Here is a 22003-nt window from a genome sequence, read left to right as displayed (position 1 = left end):
GATCGATTCAGCTATATAAATCGAAATCTCATCAAAAAAATCAAAGAGTGTAGTAATATCGACAACGCCCGCACGATGAAAATTAGAAGCGGGTGGTGTGTCAGTTGAACAGATGACGAGCTATAATTACCTAGAGACCGCTACAACCAGCAACAAAGACTTAAACATGAAAGTGAAAAACCAAGTGAGAAAGGCAGTAAAGGTAGTCCGATTCCTGCAAAATTCTGTGTGCAGAAACAAATATATGAGAACTGAAGAGGAAGTAAAAATATGTATAACAACGGTGTGCCCGGTTATGAGCAGAAACTAGAGCGGAAACGAAAAAGGTGAAACAAAAGTTAACGGCAGGAGACGTGGAAGACACTAAGAACAGACCCAAGGAGTAAGAATGCGGATTAGAGAACAAATGGGTCGAGAAAGGAACCGTGTGGAACACAAGATAAAAATAAATAGATAAAGAAAAGGAAAATAAATTGGCAGGACATTGTGGAAAGGATGGACTCCACAAGACACGTTACAATTTTTAAAGATGCAAGACCGCAAAGGAAACAACTGCCCGGAAGACCATCCAAAAAATTGGGACGACAGTTAATGTATTCCCGGAGAGAGACCGACAACAGGAGAAACCCTAGTCAGCAGCAGCAGTAGAAGAAGTAGAAGAAGAAGAAGAACAATCATAGGACTAAAAAGTTTTTATTTCGATAACTACAACCAGATTTTACACTGGTATGTCTTTTATGTGTCTCTACATACAACGTTGGGGTACTCCACATCCACAGTGTATTCACGAAACTCTACAAGTTGTTGTTCATCGCCTTCATGCAAGGCTTGTAGCAACTGAATCCGGCATTGTTTGTAACACAAACGTCATTCCAAATCAGCCAGATACAGACACACACACACACACACACACACACACACACACACACACACACACGCGCGCGCGCGCGCGCACACACATGAATAATGGCCAACTCTCGACTGGCACGACGAGCAGGCTAGTGTGGACTGTGTGCAAAACTCTCCATCTTTAACTAGCATACTGGGGCGACCTGTGGATTTGCCCTTCATAAACAGCCAGTGTCTAGAAGCAGTTGATGCTATCGTCGATAGTTTGTAGTTGTAAGGGGTGCGAAGATCATACAGCACAGTTGCAAATGAATTGCATCTGCTGAAGCGAACAACCTTAACGCCTTTTGTTGCTGTGACTGAAAACCACATGAAGTGGCAAATTACCACTGGCGCCCAGATAAAGTGTCAGTGTAGTTAAAATTAACTCCAAGTTTCTAACATTTAGTTAGAATACAGGGTGTACATTAAGTCTGGGAACAGTTTCTATTATTTATTGCACAAGAATTCTTCGTTCTGTCTGCCGCCAGTTGTGTTAGTTCATTTAGCGTTACCCAGGGTGCACCACGTGGAGGCGAACTAACTTTACAGGGATATGCGATGACCTGTACGCGGAGTTCCTCAAGAATGGGGACCGGGAAATAGCGGATGAACTATTACATAACATCGATTTTATTAGACGGCAAAAATGGGAGAATACTGTTGAAAATCTAGACTTTTCAAAGTCAAGCCGACAAGCCTGGTCCCTACTGCGTAAACTTGGAGGCGAAAATCCACCTGAACATAGAAAGGACGAAATATCTCCCAACAAGGTTGCATCCCGCATAGTTTCTGTGTCTAGAGCCCCACGAAATAGAAAGCACACAACAAAAGTGAAGAAAGACTTAAAAACATTAAAAAGGACCCTTGCAATGGACTCAGAATATTCATCAGATATTCGCATCGAGGAGGTTACCAATGCCCTGAAGAAGGTTAAATCAGGCAAAGCTCCGGGTTTCGATGGTATCCACCCTGAGTTCCTCATACATGTCGGAGCCTACACAAGACAATGGCTGGCTAAGTTCTTTACGGACATTCTTCAAGTGGGTAACATTCCTCCCTCACTTAAACGAGCAAAGATCATCGCAGTCCTGAAACCTGGTAAACCAGGCGATAGACCAGAGAGTTACCGCCCCATTGCCCTTCTCAGTATGGTCTATAAATTACTAGAAAGACTGCTCCTCAACAGAATAGGCCAGATTATACTCAAAAAAATCCCTATCGAACAAGCAGGATTCCGTCCATATCGCTGCTGTACAGATCAAGTCCTATCACTGACAACATATATAGAGGCGGGGTTCCAGAAGAAACAAAGTAGCTGCAGCATTCATAGACCTAACAGCAGCCTATGATACAGTTTGGAAACAGGGGCTCATGTACAAATTAATCTGTGCCGTCCCCTGCAAGAAGATAACCAACCTCATTGATGATATGTTGTCAAATAGAACCTTCCAAGTAATAATGGGGAATGAGAGAAGTAAACAGATGAAACTCAATAATGGACTCCCACAAGGCTCTGTCCTTGCGCCCCTTCTTTTCAGCCTTTACATCGCTGACATGCCTGCAACTAGATCGCGCAAATTTGGTTATGCTGACGACTGGGCTCTAGCAACAGCCCACAGAAATATAGAAACTGCCGAAGATATCCTTACGAGTGACCTAGGGATTCTCAGCGAGTACTTTATAAAATGGAGGCTACAACCTAGTGCTACAAAGACGGAAGTATCTGCCTTCCATTTGAACAACAAAATGGCCAACAGAGAACTACAAGTCTCTCTAGACGGGAAATTACTAAATCACAACAAACACCCAAAGTACCTTGGGGTTACCCTAGATAGGACACTAACATTCAAAGAACACCTGACGAAAACTGCAGCGAAACTTAAAACACGCAACAACATATTGCAGAAGCTCTGTGGCACCACTTGGGGCTCCACAGCATCTACCTTAAGAACATCCACACTTGGCTTGGTGTATCCAGTGGCAGAATACTGTGCCCCAGTGTGGCTCAACAGCAAACATACACACATGGTAGATAGCCAACTTAATGCAACAATGCGTATTATATCAGGCACAATCAGGCCAACTCCTACAGTGTGGCTGCCCGTTCTCAGTAACATAGCCCCTCCTAACCTGCGCCGTGAACACGCTCTGGTTAGAGAATTTCAAAAAATCATGACCAACCCTCAATTAAAAATCCATGAAGATACTCACGGCATCCAAGGAAACCGACTCCGGTCTAGGCATTCTCCACTAAAGACCGCACAGGCTCTGCACCAAACCAACTTTAAAATAAAATAAATGACCGATGGAAAGAGGAATGGGAGAGCAGAACAGCAGTAAACTGCCACAGTATGCCATGCATCTTTAGTAAACCAAAAGGATTTGATCGCCCTCGCAAAGTTTGGTCAACTCTTAATCGCATCAGAACCAACTGTGGGAGATGCGCCGACTCCTTACACAGATGGGGTAAACTTCCTTCGGCCGCTTGCGACTGTGGCGCTGAGAGACAGACGGTCAAACACATCGTTCAGGAATGCACACTAAGGGCATACGGGATTTCCTAATGGCGACCCTAGAGGCAATCGACTATTTATTATCTAAGCTGGACGTCTGCTTGTGATTGCTCTTCTGTGAGTGTAAATTTACAATTGGCGGTGTTCTTATATACAAACTGTTATTTATTGCTCTGTTTTATACATATGTGATTTTTTCTTAAATCGTGTTGTTTCTGTAATTTTTACTGTGATGTTATGAGCCATACGCTAAATAAAATAAATAAATTGCACAAGAACTAAACATTGTACAGATGTCATACATATTGCATTTTGAAGAAAAACTCTTTTTTTTTTTAATACAAACATTCGATATGCGAACCATGCGTGACCCGGCAGACGTCAATACGGTAATCGAATTTTTGCCATGGCCGTCCCAGCATGGCATCGTCAAGTGTGGCAGTCGCTTCCCGTATTCCCTCCCGGAGAACTGTTACATCACGTTGTAGAGGCGGTACATACACCAGATCTTCAATGTGTCCCCACAGAAAAAAGTCACACGGAGTGAGATCTGATGGTCGGGGAGGCCATTTCATTTCATGAACTCCAACACACAGGAAGCTCGCTCCGCACCTGAACTCGCCATGTTTGCGACTAGCACTGACTATCGGAAAATTACCAAACTACGCTGTGTCGGTACACATGAAAAAAAAAACTTTCAGGGTTTCTCTTCAAAATGACATATGCATGATATCTGTACAATGTTTGGTTCTTATACAATAAATAATTGAAAGTCTTCCCGGACTTCATGTACACCCTCTACACAGTCTTGTCAAATCTGATAAATGTTTTTGAAACACGCCTTGTTACAATTTCATTTTAGTAATTGTATTTCATGCGACGCGCACTGTCACCAAAAAGCATACAGCTGTTTCTATATGCAAATAAAATGATTTCTAAGCATAATGTTACGTGTACATTCGGTAGATCGGTCCCTAAGTGGTCTACTACAACAGGGACTGCAAAACACGAAGAACAGCCAAGTACTCCACTTCTGGAGTAGCACTGCTGCATGGCGATAACCGCCACACGAGACGGCCACGGGCGGCTCTGGCAAGGAGGACGTGGGCGTTTACCGATGTCCCGCAGTCACCTGTTACCGCCCGCATCAGAGGCTGACCGAGAGCAAACCACATACATAGCCACAGTACTAATACAGCCCGACGGCTTTATCATTTTCAGTACAATATCACAAAACAGCCTGTTGTTCTAGTTTACGTATCCGCAACACGGTAATACCTACTGTATTTTACTATGCTTTGAGGTTAAGGAAGCAGCCAGCTCCCGTGTTCATCTAGCACTTACCACACCGCACACATTTGTTAGACCCGTCTTGGTCTTACGAGTTCCCTGTGCGGTGTTCTCGTACGCCGCCTTGCAGTAGAGCTATCCAGTGGCTGATACGAATATTTTCTATGGTCCATTAAGTAAACAATAAAGAATAAATGTTAATGATGGCGCCTTAACTTTAATACTACGAAGGACAGAGAAGAAACGCTTACAGGCTTTTGATATGTAGATTTTGATAGTACATGGAAAAATAAAATCTCGAAAGTAAATATATCGTAAGAAAGTGGAAAATCAGGAGTAGTGTAAAATACTGAAATTGCAGTGATGGACTTGTTTTATCGGCAGGACACATCAAAGAGAGAGAGTCAGGAGGCAAAGGTATTGTCAGGAGTGTCGCAGTGCAGCATGATAGGACCGCTCTTGCTGTCTATATGCATAAATGATACGACGAATAAGGCGAGCAGCAAACTGCTACAGTTTGAGTTACTGTACGAAGAAACAGATGACAGATAGAATTTATATTTGGTATCATGAATGGCCGCTTACTCTAAATGCAGATCAGTGTGGAAAAAAAATTCTGTAATCTTCAAATGCTGTATTACGGGTGTGCTGCTTGGTACAGTCCCGTCAATAAAACATCTAGGTGTAACGTTGCAACACGATATAAAATGGAACGAGCACGTAATGTCGGTTGTACGAAAGGCAAATGTTCGACTTGGCATTATTGAGAGAATTCTGGAAAGTATGGCTCGGTATAAAACAGATCGCGTACAGAACAGTTATGCTATCCGTTCTTGAGTACTGTTCGAGTGTTGGGGATTTCCAACAGGTCGGATTAAAGGAAAACATCGAAGGAACAGAGAAGTGTGCCCTAGATTTGTTACCTGTAGGTTCGATCAACACGAGAGTCTTACGCAAATGCTCAGTCAACTCGAATGGAGAGAAGAACACGTTCTTTTCGACTGGGATCGGTCATAGATCATTTTACACTACAAATTTTTGTTAATGGCAGATATATAGGGCGGTCCATTGATCGTGACCGGGCCAAATATCTCACGAAATAAGCGTCAAACGAAAAAACTACAAAGAACGAAACTTGTCTAGCTTGAAGGGGAAAACCAGATGGCGCTATCGTTGTCCCGCTAGATGGCGCTGCCATAGGTCAAACGGACATCAACTGCGTTTTTTTAAATAGGAACCCCCATTTTTTATTACATATTCGTGTAGTACGTAAAGAAATATGAATGTTTTAGTTGGACACTTTTTTCGCTTTGTGATAGATGGTGCTGTAATAGTCACAAATATATGGCTCACAATTTTAGACGAACAGTTGGTAACAGGAAGGTTTTTTTAATTAAAATACAGAACGTAGGTACGTTTGAACATCTTATTTCAGTTGTTCCAATGTGATACATGTACCTTTGTGAACTTATCATTTCTGAGAACCCATGCTGTTACAGCGTGATTGCCTGTAAATACCACATTAATGCAATAAATGCTCAAAATGATGTCCGTAAACCTCAGTGCACTTGGCAATACGTGTAACGACATTCCTCTCAATAGCGAGTAGTTCGTCTTCCGTAATGTTCGCACATGCATTGGTAATGCGTTGACGCATGTTGTCAGGCGTCGTCGGTGGATCACCATAGCAAATATCCTTCAACTCTCCCCACAGAAAGAAATCCGGGGACGTCAGATCCGGTGAACGTGCGGGCCATGGTATGGTGCTTCGACGACCAATCCACCTGTCATGAAATATGCTGTTCAATACCGCTTCAACCGCACGCGAACTATGTGCCGGACATCCATCATGTTGAAAGTACATCGCCATTCTGTCATGCTGTGAAACATCTTATAGTAACACCGTTAGAACATTACATAGGAAATCAGCATACATTGCACCATTTAGATTTCCATCGATAAAATGGGGGCCAATTATCCTTCCTCCCATAATGCCGCACCATACACTAACCCGGCAAGGTCGCTGATATTCCACTTGTCGCAGCCATCGTGGATTTTCCGTTGCCCAGTATTGCATATTATGCGGTTTACGTTGCCGCTGTTGGTGAATGATGCCTCGTCGCTAAATAGAACGCGTGCAGAAAATCTGTCATCGTCCCGTAATTTCTCTTGTGCCCAGTGGCAGAACTGTACACGACGTTCAGAGTCGTCGCCATGCAGTTCCTGGTGCATAGAAATATGGTACGGGTGCAATCGATGTTGATGTAGCATTCTCAACACCGACGTTTTTGAGATTCCCGATTCTCGCGCAATTTGTCTGCTACTGATGTGTGGGCATCATCAATTGTTGCAGGTCGTGGTTGACATTTCACATGTGGCTGAACACTTCCTGATTCCTTAAATAACGTAACTATCCGGCGAACGGTCCGAAAACTTGGATGATATCGTCCAGGATACCGAGCAGCCCGTTGGGCATTTTCATCACAATAGCCATACATCAACACGATGTCGACCTTTTCCGCAATTGGAAAACGGTCCATTTTAATACGGGTAATGTGTACCGCCGCACTGGCGGAATGTTACGTGATACCACGTACTTATACGTTTGTGGCTATTACAGCGCTATCTATCACAAAGCGAAAAAAGTGTCCAACTAAAATATTCATATTTCTTTACGTACTACACTAATATGTAATAAAAAAATGGGGGTTCTTATTTAAAAAGACGCAGTTGATATTCATTTGACCTATGGCAGCGCCATCTAGTGGGCCAAACACAGCGCCATCTGGTTTTCCCCTTCAAGCTAGACGAGTTTCGTTCTTTGTAGTTTTTTCGTTTGACGCTTACTTCATGAGATATTTGGCCCGGTCACTATCAATGGACCACTATATATATATATATATATATATAACGGATGTCACAGTGTGCTATTTATAAATTATATCTGATTATACAAAGATAGATTCAGCTTAGGGAACCACCGTCCGCGAAAAACTGTAGAACGATTCTATTGCCAACACACGAGTATATCTCGTACATGGATCGTAAGACACGATAAGAGAAATCAGGGATCGCAGAGAAGCATATAGATAGTCGTTCTTCCTTCGCACCATTTTCAAGTGCAACAGGAAAGGGAATGACTAGCAGTGGCACAACGTACCTTCCATTACGCACTGTAGGGTAGCTTGCGGATTATGTACTTAGGAATAGAGAAAAGACTATGATGAGCGTGATGGCTACAAGTACGGTGGTGTGTGGCACAGGGCTTCTGTGTTCGCCGATTGCGCTCATAAAACCGAGCTGACCGGCAAACAATGAAAGCCAATGCCGTAAATTGTTATCACACAGAAATTCTTTTGCCTGTGAACCCCAATGCACACTAAAAAAAGTAAGTTCTAGTGATGAGTTAAAGTGGTTTCAAATCGCTTAATTTCCTCATTTTATTACTAGTGAACTGCAGAAGAAGAAAGGAGAGAGATTTTTGGAGCAGATCAGGGTAGCTATAATATCAGGCTAGAACAGACTGGTAAAGTAAGTGCAGCCCTCCCCACCCCTCATCCCCACCCCAGCCGATTCTGTGAACAATGGTTAAAACAAAGCAATTTTCTTTTACGCCTGGCACTGTTTACGACGTCATAGCTCCTGAACTATGTGTCGCACGATGATATAATTTTGTAGGTAATTTCAGTGGTATATGTCGCTTCTGCCTGCAAAGTTTGTTGCAAATACAGTAAGTAGTAAAGAAATAATAAATTAAAACGTCATGTCTGACACTGTAGTTTCATTGCATGAACAGCGAAAATGTAGCAAGTGATTAGATTTTCCCTCCATCATTTTGGGAGTGTCAGCCAGAAAAAAATATAAATCGGTTTGAAATTATGTGTAAAACTTATTGGAAGTCGGTAAGTCCTCTCGCCCTCAAATACTGGATGGATACAATCTGGGTAACGTGCGCTCCGTGAGAGGTGCTCTCTCAAGACATAATATGGAAATTAATGCACAGTTTCAAACCTCAATACTTCCTGCATTAAACCTTTAACGTAAGATTACCTCTCTTAATGAGTAGATAATGACAGCGTTATAATTTTTTTAAAATTTGGTCAGTTATTACGTGAAACAGCAAAATCAATTTTTGTTGTTCCTGGAGGCCGTCAGATAGTCATCCTGCAATTGCGACCCGTGCGCGGGCTTAGCCGCTTAGTAATTTAGATTACGACGATCTCGGCGAAAGTAACTTTATATTTGGGTCACACTTTCATTTTTCTGTCCGTACCGTGATGAACTGCTGTAGTTTGTATCACGTACATGGAAAGAAGGAAAGTTGCAGGTTGCGGTCATGAGGGGCAGAATAGACGCAGCGACTGGAAAACAAGGAAAATCTGTGGCTAGTAACACGGCAACTAGCGCCATTCATTTGAAGAGATTAGGAAATGCTAAGTATTCTTGACTATGTTTTTGCAATAATAGTAACAGTTTTAGTCGTGTGAAATACCTGTCTTTGGAGTAAATGCCATCTCCATTATGTAAAGAGGACGAGCAGGTACGCATGAGTATGTTCTGCAAAAATAGATTTCAGAACATTCGACAGAGTCTACAATTGGAACAATGCTACGAGAGGATACATCCACTCATGACTGTAGGACTGGATAACAGACCAGAGAATTTGTTCGCAGTACTGAAAGGCCATCAAATAGCGACAAGAGACGTCCGACAACCATCATGGCAGAACCAAAATATTACTGACCGATCTCCCCGCTTAACCCGTCAGGCTGAATCTCTGAAGTGTGTAATTGCTATGCGGGGACTCCAAACAGTAATTTCCACATTATTATGGCACGTCAAGTAACTTTTACTGGATGCTGCACTACACTTCAGAATAACTCAGGCACATGTCACTATCTTTCAACACGGTAACCAAGTCGGTAAACAACGGCCGAAGCGTTCGATCATATGTTCAGTTGCTCGACAGTAGAAATCTGCTCCTTGATCACAGAACCATTCAAGAACCACTGTGTGAACGTCCTCATGATCGGAAAATCTGTGATTCTGCGAATCAATTACACGCTTGCCTGGACATTGTTATTTGTGGCCGATGTAAAGGACTTCTTTTCCAAAGTTTTGTACCACTTCGCTAGGACTGAACGTGGCACTGCATTTGGTCCACATACCGAAAGAATTTAAAGGTGAACACGTGTACAATTCAAACGCATTGCCCACAAGACTCATACTGTCCCCCTATTTCAGTTTTGTAGTACGATTCTAGGTGCCTCGCCATCCAACTCCCACTATGTTGTGCACCTGTTATCCGTACCGCAGCTGAAGTGTGTCAGCAGAAAGTGCGGAACATGTAATCTCTTCTGACATGCGAAACTCTTGTTGCACAATGGTCTTAGCGTGGGAGGAATTGTGTAGCTTTACTTCCTAAATTCCGTACGTCAGTCACTGCCTCAACACTGTTGTACGATACCGATCTGGCGTCAGACAAATAGTAGCACTCGTCGGTGGAAAGAACCTGTCACTGCCAAGTCTGGTTCCACTGCACGTGTTCTCTTGCTCACCTTTGCGCACCATGCTGCGGGGCATTTGTACTCCAACGGAGGCATAGAGACAAAACTGAAATGCACACGAGGTTGCAGACTTTGAGTCGCCACAGCTCTCCCAATTAGTTTCAACGCTTAGTTTTGTTGCATTCTCCTCGGATTACCTATGAACCATAATTTGTGTTAGGTTGGTGCTTCAGTTTATAGCGTATTCGTTTTGCGTGTTGGTATTCCTGTTGCTGCGGGTTTATTTATCTATTGTTTTTTATTTGTAGTTCACTGTTGCTATTTGAGTTTATACATTGTCATTTTGTCATTTGGAGATAGTGAGTGGAGCTGTGGACACTAGAAAATGGAGTGCCAAGTGGAGAAATCGGAACGTTTCCAGCATATTCTTCCGTGAGTTCAATAGAGGAGTAACAACAGCGGGGACAGCTGGAAACATTTGCGCCAGGTATGGGATAATACCATTGGACGGAGCACGGCAAGAAAATGATTTTCTCGTTTTAAGGAGGATCGTTTTGACATTAGCAAGGCCTTTGGGGTTTGATGAAAATCGATTAAACGCATTAATCCACAAAGATCCACGTTAGTGTACTCGAGAAATGTGACGAACTGTGGTCACTTCATCATCGTGCGACGTTTGCATGCAATGGGGAACTTTCGAAAATCGGGTGTATGGCTACCGCATGCTCTAAGCCAAACTTACAAAAATCAAACCTGCGCGCATCTACCAATGTTAATGTTATGTGTCTGGTGGAACCATGACGGCGTGGTGCACTACGAATTACTTCGCCGAGGTGTAACCTTCACTGCTGACATTTAATGTCAATAACTGAGACACCTTGCAGACGCAGTCCAAGAAGAACAACCAGGAAGACTATGTGAAGTGACGCTACTACACGATAACGCCTGCCCGCATTCTGCCAGACTGACAAAAAACTCTATATAGGAGTTGGTTTGGGAAGTCATTCCGCACCCACCTTATTCAGCTGATCTTGCGCCCTCAGATTTTCACCTTTTCCGCTCTCTATCGAAAAACCTGCAAGGAACTCCCTTTCCAGATGAAAATGCGCTCCGAACACGACTCTACGAGTTCTTCGCCTCAAAACAACGTGACTTCTGCAGTCGCGGAATCGAAAAGTTACGCCAGCGCTGGCAGGCTATTGTAAATAGTGAAGAAGAATATTTTATTGATAACTAAAGTCTCTGTTATGTTATCTGTTGTGGCATAGCAGAGTAACCGACGAAAGAGGATCCTGACTTCAGGACACTATACGAGAACTTGACCTTCACGTCACGAATAGGCCACTCAAACCACCTACTTTCCAAAATCGCACGGGTGTGGCAGCAAATATAGATATCAACCTCGCAAACTCGAAAGTCAGTGACCACATTGCCAACTGGTTACAACAGGTGTCCATAATATAACTGCGTAGGCTTCTGCGGCCAGAGTCAGTCGACGTATAAGTTTTCTGGATATGGTACTGCGTCATATTTTATCAAACTACTGCTGGAGGAAAACCATCGTTTCGGCCACGGTTGCAACGGCCTTCTTCTGGGTCTACTGGTGACGCGGTACCATACCCGGAGAACTTTTACGTCAAGTGACCATTATTTCATTCACTTCACAATTATAAACGCAGATAATGACTTAGGCACTAACATCCAGCCCGAGCGAAAATACAATCCACGCAGAGCGAATTAGGAACTTTTAAAGGGAGAATTCAAGAGACAACTACTGCAACGAAGCGGATTTGATGTTGACGCCAAAGGGGACAAAGTGGTGCGAGAACTGCAGATGGCGCAAGACAAGGCGATCCTAACATTTGTTAGGAAGTAAAAAGGGTTAAAATTCCCTTTAGTCCTGTTCTACTGTCCTTAAGACGTAAGCAGGGCAGGCAAGGAGATATTACCAAAGATCTTTAGGGGAAATACGACAAAGAAGGTTGATTCTCTATCGAAGAGCAAAACAACAATATAAAGAACTAGTAGACCAGACAAGAGCAGAAAAATGGAAGGCGTACATTAAGGACCAAATGGTAACATATGTTTGCGGTTTTCGTTCAAACTTGCAACAAATTAGGTTCGATCACCAACTGTATTATCAATCATGAGAAGATCCGACGCCATGATGACGACTGACTGGGAGACATCAGTGCAGCACCTACTCAGAACTTTGCTGTCGGACGATAAAGTGATGAAAGACACAGAGTTCCATCAGCATCTTCACTCTGAATTACTAGAGCAGCACGTGAATAACAGTGTTGTGATTCCATTTGCCCAGGAGGAATTGAGACTGGCCATAATGACGTTAAAGAAGAAGAAAGCACCAAGACCTGACAGCATACTAGCAGAAGTGTTGCATCAGCTACTGGACCATACTGTGCCTTATATAGACTAACAGTGTTATTAAATGAATGTCTTTCGCGGGGTCGGGTGGCCAGAATCTGGAAAATCCCGAATAACATTATACTAAAATAAGGGGAGGACAAACACGCAAGAGAACCGAAATCTTAAAGGTTTATTTGGTTGATAAATGCTGAGCCGAAGTACAGGGAAAGTTCCTGTGCCGCTGCCTGATGGACCACAGGTAGTTAGTAGGCATGAGCCCCATGCAGTACAGTTTCAGGAAAGGGAAATCTACCGACGATGCGATAAATCACGCAATGAATATAGTGGAAACCTCAGAGGACAAGTATGTTATAGGCATTACGATTGATATTGCTGTTGCTTTTGATAATTTGTGGTGGTATGCCTTGTTCAAAAGATTGTAACAGATGAGGTGTCTAAGGTGTCTCTAAAGCAGTCTACGATATTACTGCACAGACAGGAAGGTGCAATTCGAATGTTCTGCACAGAAAATTGTGGAAGACATACCAAAGGCTGCCCACAGGGCTCTGTTTGTAGTCCAGAGTTCTGGGATGTTGGCATAAGGTCATTACCGAACCAGTTCAAGTATATAACAAACATTAGTGGCTGCATCGCCGACGCAGACGATCTGCTAATTACAGTATCTGCTAACACAAGGACTAAATTAGAGGAAACAGGAGATAGTTCTAGAAAGGCTAAACAAATGGTGCACAGAAAACAAACTAACGATAGCAGCGCAAAAAACAGTCTACATGTTACTAAAAGGCACGTTATCAAGCACGAGAAATCGACAATCAGAATAAATAACCAACCTGTGAAAAGAAGAGAAGTATGTAGGTACACTGAAACCTTGAAATTAACATCGACGAAAAGCAAAACTTCCAAGCACATGTAGAAATCGTCTGCCAGAGAGGCACTATAATCATATATACAACAGGAACAAGTGGCCTAATAAAATTTCAGCCGCCACTAAGTGCAGTACGAACGTACCACAAAGCAATCTTACTTGCTATAGGGGTCTGCAGGTCAAACGTTTGGGCTCACAGAACCAGGAAGGTAAGGACGGCACAGTGTACTTCTGCGCCTGACAGGAGTGCACAGAACAACACCGACTGAGGCGTTTCTCGTAATATAAGGCTTGCTACCTCTACACCAAGCAGATCCTGGGCGCAAGAATCGTATCGATAAGGAATTAAAAAGACGGCACTGATAGAGAATGGCAAGAAATCTGGGACAGGACAGAAAAAGGGAGGAGAACCTACCAGTTCCTTCGTAACATAAAAGAAAGAACAAGAGTGTCATCTTCCTTCCGACCTTGGCAGCTATACACTACCTGTTGGGACATGGTCCATATCCCAGCTACTCACTAAAATAGGACAGTGCACCGCAGACACTTGTGAAGCAAGCAGAACACCGGATCACATAGTCTGGAAGTGTGCCGTTAAACAACATGTTACAGACCAGGACAGGAACGCATTCTGAAATACAACAGTCTGTAATATAATATCCAATGAGGAACTGTGGCGTAAACTGAACTCGCTTACAGCTAAGATATCAGCTTATGAAGTGCAAGCCTAGATGGTGAGAGACAACCAAGAAGAGGCCTTACATCATGATAACGAGACGCACCATGGCAGAACATCCACCTACAACAACCTTCTGAAGCAGTGAGGAGGCGAGCCTCAGTGAGGGCCAGGAAGGACTTCCTCAGATCCTGAGAACCATCTCCCAATCTCTACATCGTGGGTAGCACAGCAGCACAACCCCTGTGAATCCTGAGTTCTCAGCGGGCCGAGAGCTAACGATCCTAGCAAATGATAGATCCAGCGTGGTTATAATAACAAGTATAGCAGTGTAGTGTAGTGTAGTGTTGTGTAGTACAGTCTTGTAGTAGTATAGAGAATTATAAATTACAAAGTTTGTGACCTACCAATGCTGCATAGTGTAACAGGCCAGTAGCTTCTGCCTTCTGGATTCCGGATGAACAGATATCTCTGCGCCAGATGGCCAAATGGTCGTATTCAGACTTTTTTTAGTTATTATTATTATTGATTTTTTGTTTTAATGCATTTATTGTAAGTATGTTTTCCTCCAATCAAGAAGCATAATGCTTAGTTATTAGTAGCACATTTGATATAATATTAATCATATTAAAATACTGTATGCTTTATTCATGCTAATTCATGTGCAGCATTCGGTCTGTCCTTTTATATAGATAACGGACTAAAACAAAAGAGCAAATAAATAAATAAAGCTGTCGTTTTTATCAAACTTATGGGAAAACACTAAGGACTTTGTACCAACCCAATAGTTTGCGGTCGGCTGTGGTGTACGTCAGTTCGACTTGCGCACGGTCTAAAGACCTCTATACACAGGCGGACTGGTCCGCCGATCCACTGGGCTGTGTGTGGGCGGTCGGGATCGTCGTCCGCGTCCGTCGGTTCCACAGGCGAGCCTCTACCGACTATTGGGATGTGCATATTACGTCATAAAATATGTTGCGTGACAGTTTGGGCATAAGCTGCCCCGTGACTGTAGGTTATAGGCCACATAAAGTGACGATTCCTGTACGGTCAAATAATGAATATGATGTTGTTGACATTTGTTACTATAGGAATAGAAACTAATTTCGAAAGTACAATAATCGTGTGTTACCTGTCACCAATACTCTCGCAGCTACTTTTCATGGTCTAAAGTGTAATGTTGCAGTAATATATTAAGGGTGGTGAATCACGGGAAAATAGCGAATTACAACAGTATGTCTAGAAGGAAATTGCGTACCAAAAAATGGCGAAAACATTAGCAATTAGAGATTGGCATACAGCTATGGCATACAATAATGCGAAAATTATTGATTATTACCTGCTGCCTAACACTGGTAGTTCCCTGTAGACCAGCATCAATACATGAACTAATATCACACCATAGTATATCTACATCTACGTACATACTACGCAAGCCAGCATACTGGACATGGCGGAGGGTACTTGATAATACTGCTAGTCATGTCCTTTCCCAGTCTAGTCAAAAGTGGAGCGAAAGAAAAACGACTATGTATTGTAGGGACAGGAAAACTTCGCGAAAACGATACCGCGAAAAACAACGCGTAACTGGCAGTTTTCAGCGAAAAAACACGAAACTACCGATTTTTACGAAATTGATAAAAAACACCGAATCTGGCAAAAAGTAACACCACATCTGGCAAGAAAAGTAAAATCCAATCTGGCGAAACAACTCCGAATTTTGCAAATAGTAGCAATTAGAAATTTGTGCTAAGATCTCACGGGACCAAACTGCAGAGGTCATCGGTCCCTAAGCTTACACACTACTTACGGGGATACGGAATCACCTATCCCCGCAATGTTAATATATGCCTACTATAGGGAACATTTTCTCACAAACTACTGGAGACAGAGAGGTAAAAATTTTACTGTATGTGCATTCATATGTTACAACAATACTGAAACAACAGTTTATTGTCAAAGTATTTTCTTACAGAGATATTGTACATTTATTTTTAAGTAAATTTTTTCCATCGCTTTTTACTAGACTATCACCCCTAAGTCTTTTGTAAATCAAGTAATTAAAAAATCGTTGTTTCAGTATGTAATAGGGACCTATGTCACTACGTCATAAAAATTTCAGACTTCTAGGTTGTCCAGTACCTGAGATAATGTTCCTAGATGAAGTAAAAAGTAAACTTACGGGAAACGGAGAAAGAAGATTAAAACATTCCTGATCCGTAGCTAATACCCCCTTCACAGTCTTCATAATCATCTTCAAGTCTTCTTTTGGCACCCCTCTGCACCTGTCTTGCTTTTTTCACTAATGTCTTGATTATATTATCAGCATGCCTTAGTCTGTGCTGATCTAAAAAGAACATAGCACGTACCGTACGGGAACCAACACACATACCCAACTTTTGAAGGACCTGGCATTTAGTTATATTTCCAAGATTGAAGGTTGCCACAGCATCATACACACCAAAATGTAGTGTATTAATTCCGACAAACACTGTTTTTGGGAGACGATGCCATATCACACTATTCAAGCACTCGTTGGGGTTCTGCGTTTTTCCGTGAAGACATTTCATCAGAAGACTTCTGTCAGCCAGATCTCTGAAAATGGGCTTTATTTCTGCCATGATGGCTGATGGTAGACTGTGGTGGTGAATGTATTTCTCTCCTGTTGTTAGTCCCCTATTGTATTTACACCAGCTGTTTTCACCTTTGGGGCACAAACCATGTTGTGGATGCTCATCCGTGGATGCGGTGTGGAAATATAAAGCCCATATAGCTCTCCTCATTTCTTCAAGATTGCCTGTATTTTGCCTGATTGCAAGGCCATAGCAGTTCTGAATGTGGTCTATTATGGAATCAGTCAATCTTCCTCTGCCATCCAAGGTTTTCCCATCATCTAGTTTTTTCCCTTTCATAACTGATTTTAACCTTCTCAGCCTGGCACCCATTCTCTTCTGCACATGTCCTATACATTCAAGTTTGCTTATATTTACACTGTTCCCATATGGTTTGCTTTCCAAAACTTCTTTGAATGCTTTAGAGTCACCATCTCCCAGATATTTGACATAGCGAACATTATACCACTGTGAAGAGCGATGAAAAATTTTCTTCACCCCAGCAACCTCCATGCCACCACTACTACCATAATAATTAGCAATACAGTCATCACTGTGTTCATTTTTCAGCCTGCCTGTGCACCTACAGTATTTAGACATTATTGCAACATCAATAACCTTGCCAGTATCAACACTAGTTGCTGTTACAACACCATTGTTGGAGGTGTGGCCCCTTTTCTGCCACGTGCCATCAAACGCCACTGTGAGGTCACGACTGCCGTCATTTTCTTCCACTGCTTCTTCCACAGCAACCTGCATTGACTTCTGTGCTACATCTTCAACTGCAGATCCTAGTACATAATTGTAAGCTTCAAACTTTGAAGGTGCACTTGGAAGATTTAGAACACCACATAGCATATCACCAGCTGCTTTGCCCTTACCAATTGCTCGCAATCCATAAACTAACCTAATATTTACACTATAAAGTTCAGTTTTCTTGTATCCATTATTTACAGTTACTGAAACCGAACTTGGAAACTTACAGCTGTATTTACAAACACTGCATATTAAATTAAACTGGGCAGCCAGGCCAACATGGGATTCTACTTTCAGAGAAACGTTTCCATGACATTTTTTGCAGCACAAACTGTTTTCAAGAGCTTCACACAATATATTCGTATCAATGAGTTCAAAAACTTCATTCCCTCTATCAAGTAAATTATATTTCTCTTCCAAATCTCTTAGTTTTTTATGAGAAGCACTGTTTTCATTTGGTGTAAGTTCGTTCGGCAAATCAGTAATAAGTGGACTCACATTTTCCAACAGTGATGATGATGAACTGCTTTGCTTTGCTAATGAATCATTATTTCTTTTCTTTTGCCAGTTCACACGCTTTTTAAATACTTTTGCTTTAGCTCTAGGCATTTTCACTGCGAAAAATGAAGCACTAAATACTAAATAACTCAACAACAACTACTTTCTTATATCACACTGTTTACAAAACAGTCCCGCCACAAAGTCAAAGAGTAACTTGAGGAAACCAGAGAGAAACATTTTCGGGCAACTAGTGTATAAATAGTCGCTGGAAACCGGGATATTTGAATTCATGTCACTTTAAAGGTACTGCCAAAAAGTTCATGGTCAGCCACGAGAGACGTGTATAACTAAAGCGCAATACCCGATCTCACAAATATATAAAAATAAAATAGTTATAATTGTAGTAGAGCTATGTATGATACGTCATTTTAAAGAGGAAACATGGCAGAATATAATACGCCAATAAAAAAAATTCGATTTTTTAACCCAAAATCCGATTCCGTATCCCCTTAATGTAACTTAAACTAACTTACGCTAAGGACAACACTCACACCCATGCCCGAGGGAGGACTCGAACCTCCGACGGAAGGAGCCGCGCGGACCGTGACAAGACAGGACGCCCCAAGACCGCGCGGTTACCCCGTGCGGCGCAAAGAATAGCGCCGAATTTGGAAAATATAATGCCAAATATGACAAAAAATAACACCAAAATTGGCAAAGAAACACCGAAAGAAATAACAGCGAAAAGAGAAAAAATAATATAGAAATTGGCAAAAAATAGCAAAACTGGCAAAAATAACGGCCAGCTTCGCAAAAAATCACCGAATATGGAAAAATAGTACCACCGAATGTTACATACAGTAACACCAAATCTGGCAAAAGATAGCATCAAACCCGGCAAAAATTTGCACCGAATCTAGCAAAAAATAACACTGAACTTCGCAAAAAGTAACATCGAATTTGGCTATAAAATAAAACGAATTTTTATTGTTCCTTCTATATGATTCGGTAAGACCTCTGATTTCTCTTATCTTGACTTCGCGGCATTTACGGAAGGTGCACACTGATGCCAGTGGAATTGTTCTATAGTCGACTGCAAATACCGGTTCTACAGAGTTGCTCAGTATGTCTCGGAAAAAGAATGCCTCTTGCCTCCAGGGACTCCCATTTGAGTTCAAGAAGCATTTCTGTAATGCTCCCATATTGATCGAAATCACCGATAACAAATATAGTAAGCCCACCTCTCAATTGCTTCGATGTCCTCTTTTAATCCTAGCTGGTGGAGATCCCAAACACTCGAGCAGTGCCCAAGAATGGGTCGCACAAATGATCTATACCAGGTTTTTTTTTTTTTTTTTTTTTTCTTAATAGCTGAGCGACATTTTCCGAACCCTCACAATATTCCAAAGTCTACCATTCGTCTTTCCTACAACCTACCTTACACGCTCATTCCATTTCACCACGCTTTGTTGCGTGACGCCTCTATATTTAACAGGCGTGATTTTGCCAAGCAGCACACCACTAAAGCGATACTTTTCCTACTCATTTGCATAAACTTACATTTTTTTCACATTTAGAGCAAGCAGTCACTCATCACATCGAATAGAAATACTGTCCAAACCATCCTGTATGCTCCTACAGTCGATCAACAACGTTACCTTTCCTGTACACTACAGCATCATCAGCGAACAGTTGCAGATTGCTGCTCATCCTACCCTACTAAAATGTAGAGTACAGCTCGAATCCACATAATACTAAACTCAAGCGCCAATCGATGTCATCCGGTCATTAGTGCGCCGCGTTAACAGTTTGTGCACAGCTGTCTAACTCACCATAACGTAGTGCCGCTGCATCTCTGTCTTCTCGCTGGCCAGTTTCTCGCACTCCAGCTTCAACCTGAAAAACAGACAAAACCATGTCATTACGTGTTTCTGCCCTTTAATAATCATTCGTTCAAGTTTCAACGGCTCGGATTTTTTTTAGTCTCATACGAATGTGTTCGTCTTTGTGGGTAGATACACTGGTGTGCAAAAGTTAAGGACGAAAGTAGCTTTCACGTGACGTGTTCACAGCTCGACGAAACTCGCACCATACACAGAAAGAACTGCTACAGTACAGTACTGAGGGCAGCAGAAAGAACTACGCAGTGAGATGAACAGATATGACACTTTCATTTAAAGACAATAATTACACCGAAGTCACCGCGATTCATGACATTACGGGCGACGGGACATGGTTCTCAATAGAGTGTGCGATCACTACGGACAGCAATCCATGCTCTACAACGAGCTCCCTCGTTGGGCGCAGGGTTGGTTAGTAGTTCTTTTGGTAGTGCGTTCCATTTCTCGACCAGAGCGGTTGACAAATGATGGACAACCATTTGTCCATGTCGACGATCTGTAACGCGTCTCCCCTATGCATCCCATACGTACTCGATGGGATTTAAGTCGGAGGTACAGCCAGGGCAATCCATTCGCCGAATATCCTCTCGTTCCATGAGCTCCATCTCGCAGTTAGATGCGGCCGCGCGTTGTCATCCATAAAAATGAAGTCAGTGAGGATTGCACCCCAAAAAAACGCACATAATCAAGTAGTATAGTGTAACAATAACGTTGACCGGGGAGTATATCATGCTGAAAGGTCCATAGGTCAGTACCCCCATTCAATACTTCTTGGATGACAGCATATTCAGTCTGAGTGTTGACTGTGGACGCACGTTCATGCTGCGAAAGGTGGGGAACACATAATGCACCCAGGAACATTGTCGGACATGATCGTTTTGGTTGTCCAGATGTTATGGTGTGGGAAAACATTGTCTTCAAACACGATACTCCCACCAGTCACCCTTATTGTGACACTGTACTCCTCCTCCAAATGTGTCTTTTCGCGGAGGCATTCGGCCCTGAGTACATTTTTATGAATGACATGGCGCGACCGCAATGAACTGCGCAGGTGCAGCAGCTGTTGGGACACTCGGCGAATGGATTGACCTGTCCGTTCCCCAACTTAAATCCCATCGAGCACGGGAGGATGCGTTGGGGAGACCTGTTACAGCACGTCCACATGGACAAATGGTTGTCCATCATTTGTCAACCGCTTTGGTCGAGAAATGGAACGCCCTACCATAAGAACTCCTTATCAATCTTTGAGCCGGCAAGGGAGTAAGTTGCAGAGCATGCATTGCTGTCCGTGGCAGTCACATACCCCATGAAGCAGTATGTCCCACATTTTGTAATGTCCAGGGGGAGTTTGTAACACTTTCACGGAGTGACACTTGTAAGGACAGGAAATGTGTTCACATTTGCAGGGAGCCCAGGACACTGTATGTGGTGGACAGGGTGTTCCAGAAGTAGTAGGATACACTGGCGTGTCCGCTGCTACCTGCGACGTATTCTGGGGAAGGCCAAAGCCAATTTCTGCACGAAGTTGCCTGTCCCTGCATCAGCTCGAAGTGGGTTTCTCATCTAGTGCAGTAGTTGACCTCTGAAAGGCAACTAGTGTCCCTTGTAACGGTGAGGTAATGGAGTTCACCGAGACTACTAAAGAGAAGCCTTCACTGATTTACAGGTGCTACACAAACACACAAGAAGTGACTTCTGACGTTGTGTAAACTTCAAAAAGAATACATGCATGGGACGACTATCCACAAAAAGTAACACAGTTTTAGAGGATGTTAGCCATTTTTGTATTCCAGAAGAAGCTACAAAAGAAGCGTGAAAACATTTTTTCAGCGCAAAAAAAGCGAACGAAAGAAGCAGACGCTACAGTTTCTTCAGTTCTCGTTAAAGAAGTAGGGCAGCTCTTCAGTCGTGGCTACGGCTTCGTAACATCGTTACCACCATACAGAAGTGCGAAATAATCGTTACATCGCATTAGGCGAAAATATATGGGAACTACAAAATATCCCATCGATTCTGGAGGAATATTTTTCCAAGAAAATAATTTACTGATGAATGACGGTAGGAATTTTTTACTTGCAGATGATAACGGGGGACCGAACGACA

At 42.6% G+C, this 22003-nt stretch overlaps 1 protein-coding gene across 1 annotated transcript in view; it reads right to left on the bottom strand.

The window, feature by feature from the left end:
- Positions 1–22003, bottom strand: part of LOC126412196 (protein groucho) — a 697281-nt gene that overhangs the window by 235591 nt on the left and 439687 nt on the right. Inside the window, exon 3 of the mRNA XM_050081679.1 lies at positions 19832–19895. Coding sequence (XP_049937636.1) covers positions 19832–19895 — 64 coding nt within the window. The remainder of the gene's footprint in view (positions 1–19831; positions 19896–22003) is intronic.

The sequence above is a fragment of the Schistocerca serialis genome, chromosome 7 (genome assembly GCF_023864345.2).
Source record: "Schistocerca serialis cubense isolate TAMUIC-IGC-003099 chromosome 7, iqSchSeri2.2, whole genome shotgun sequence".
In the NCBI taxonomy this organism is placed as follows: Eukaryota; Metazoa; Arthropoda; class Insecta; order Orthoptera; family Acrididae; genus Schistocerca; species Schistocerca serialis.
This window is presented reverse-complemented; position numbering and strand designations above follow the sequence as displayed.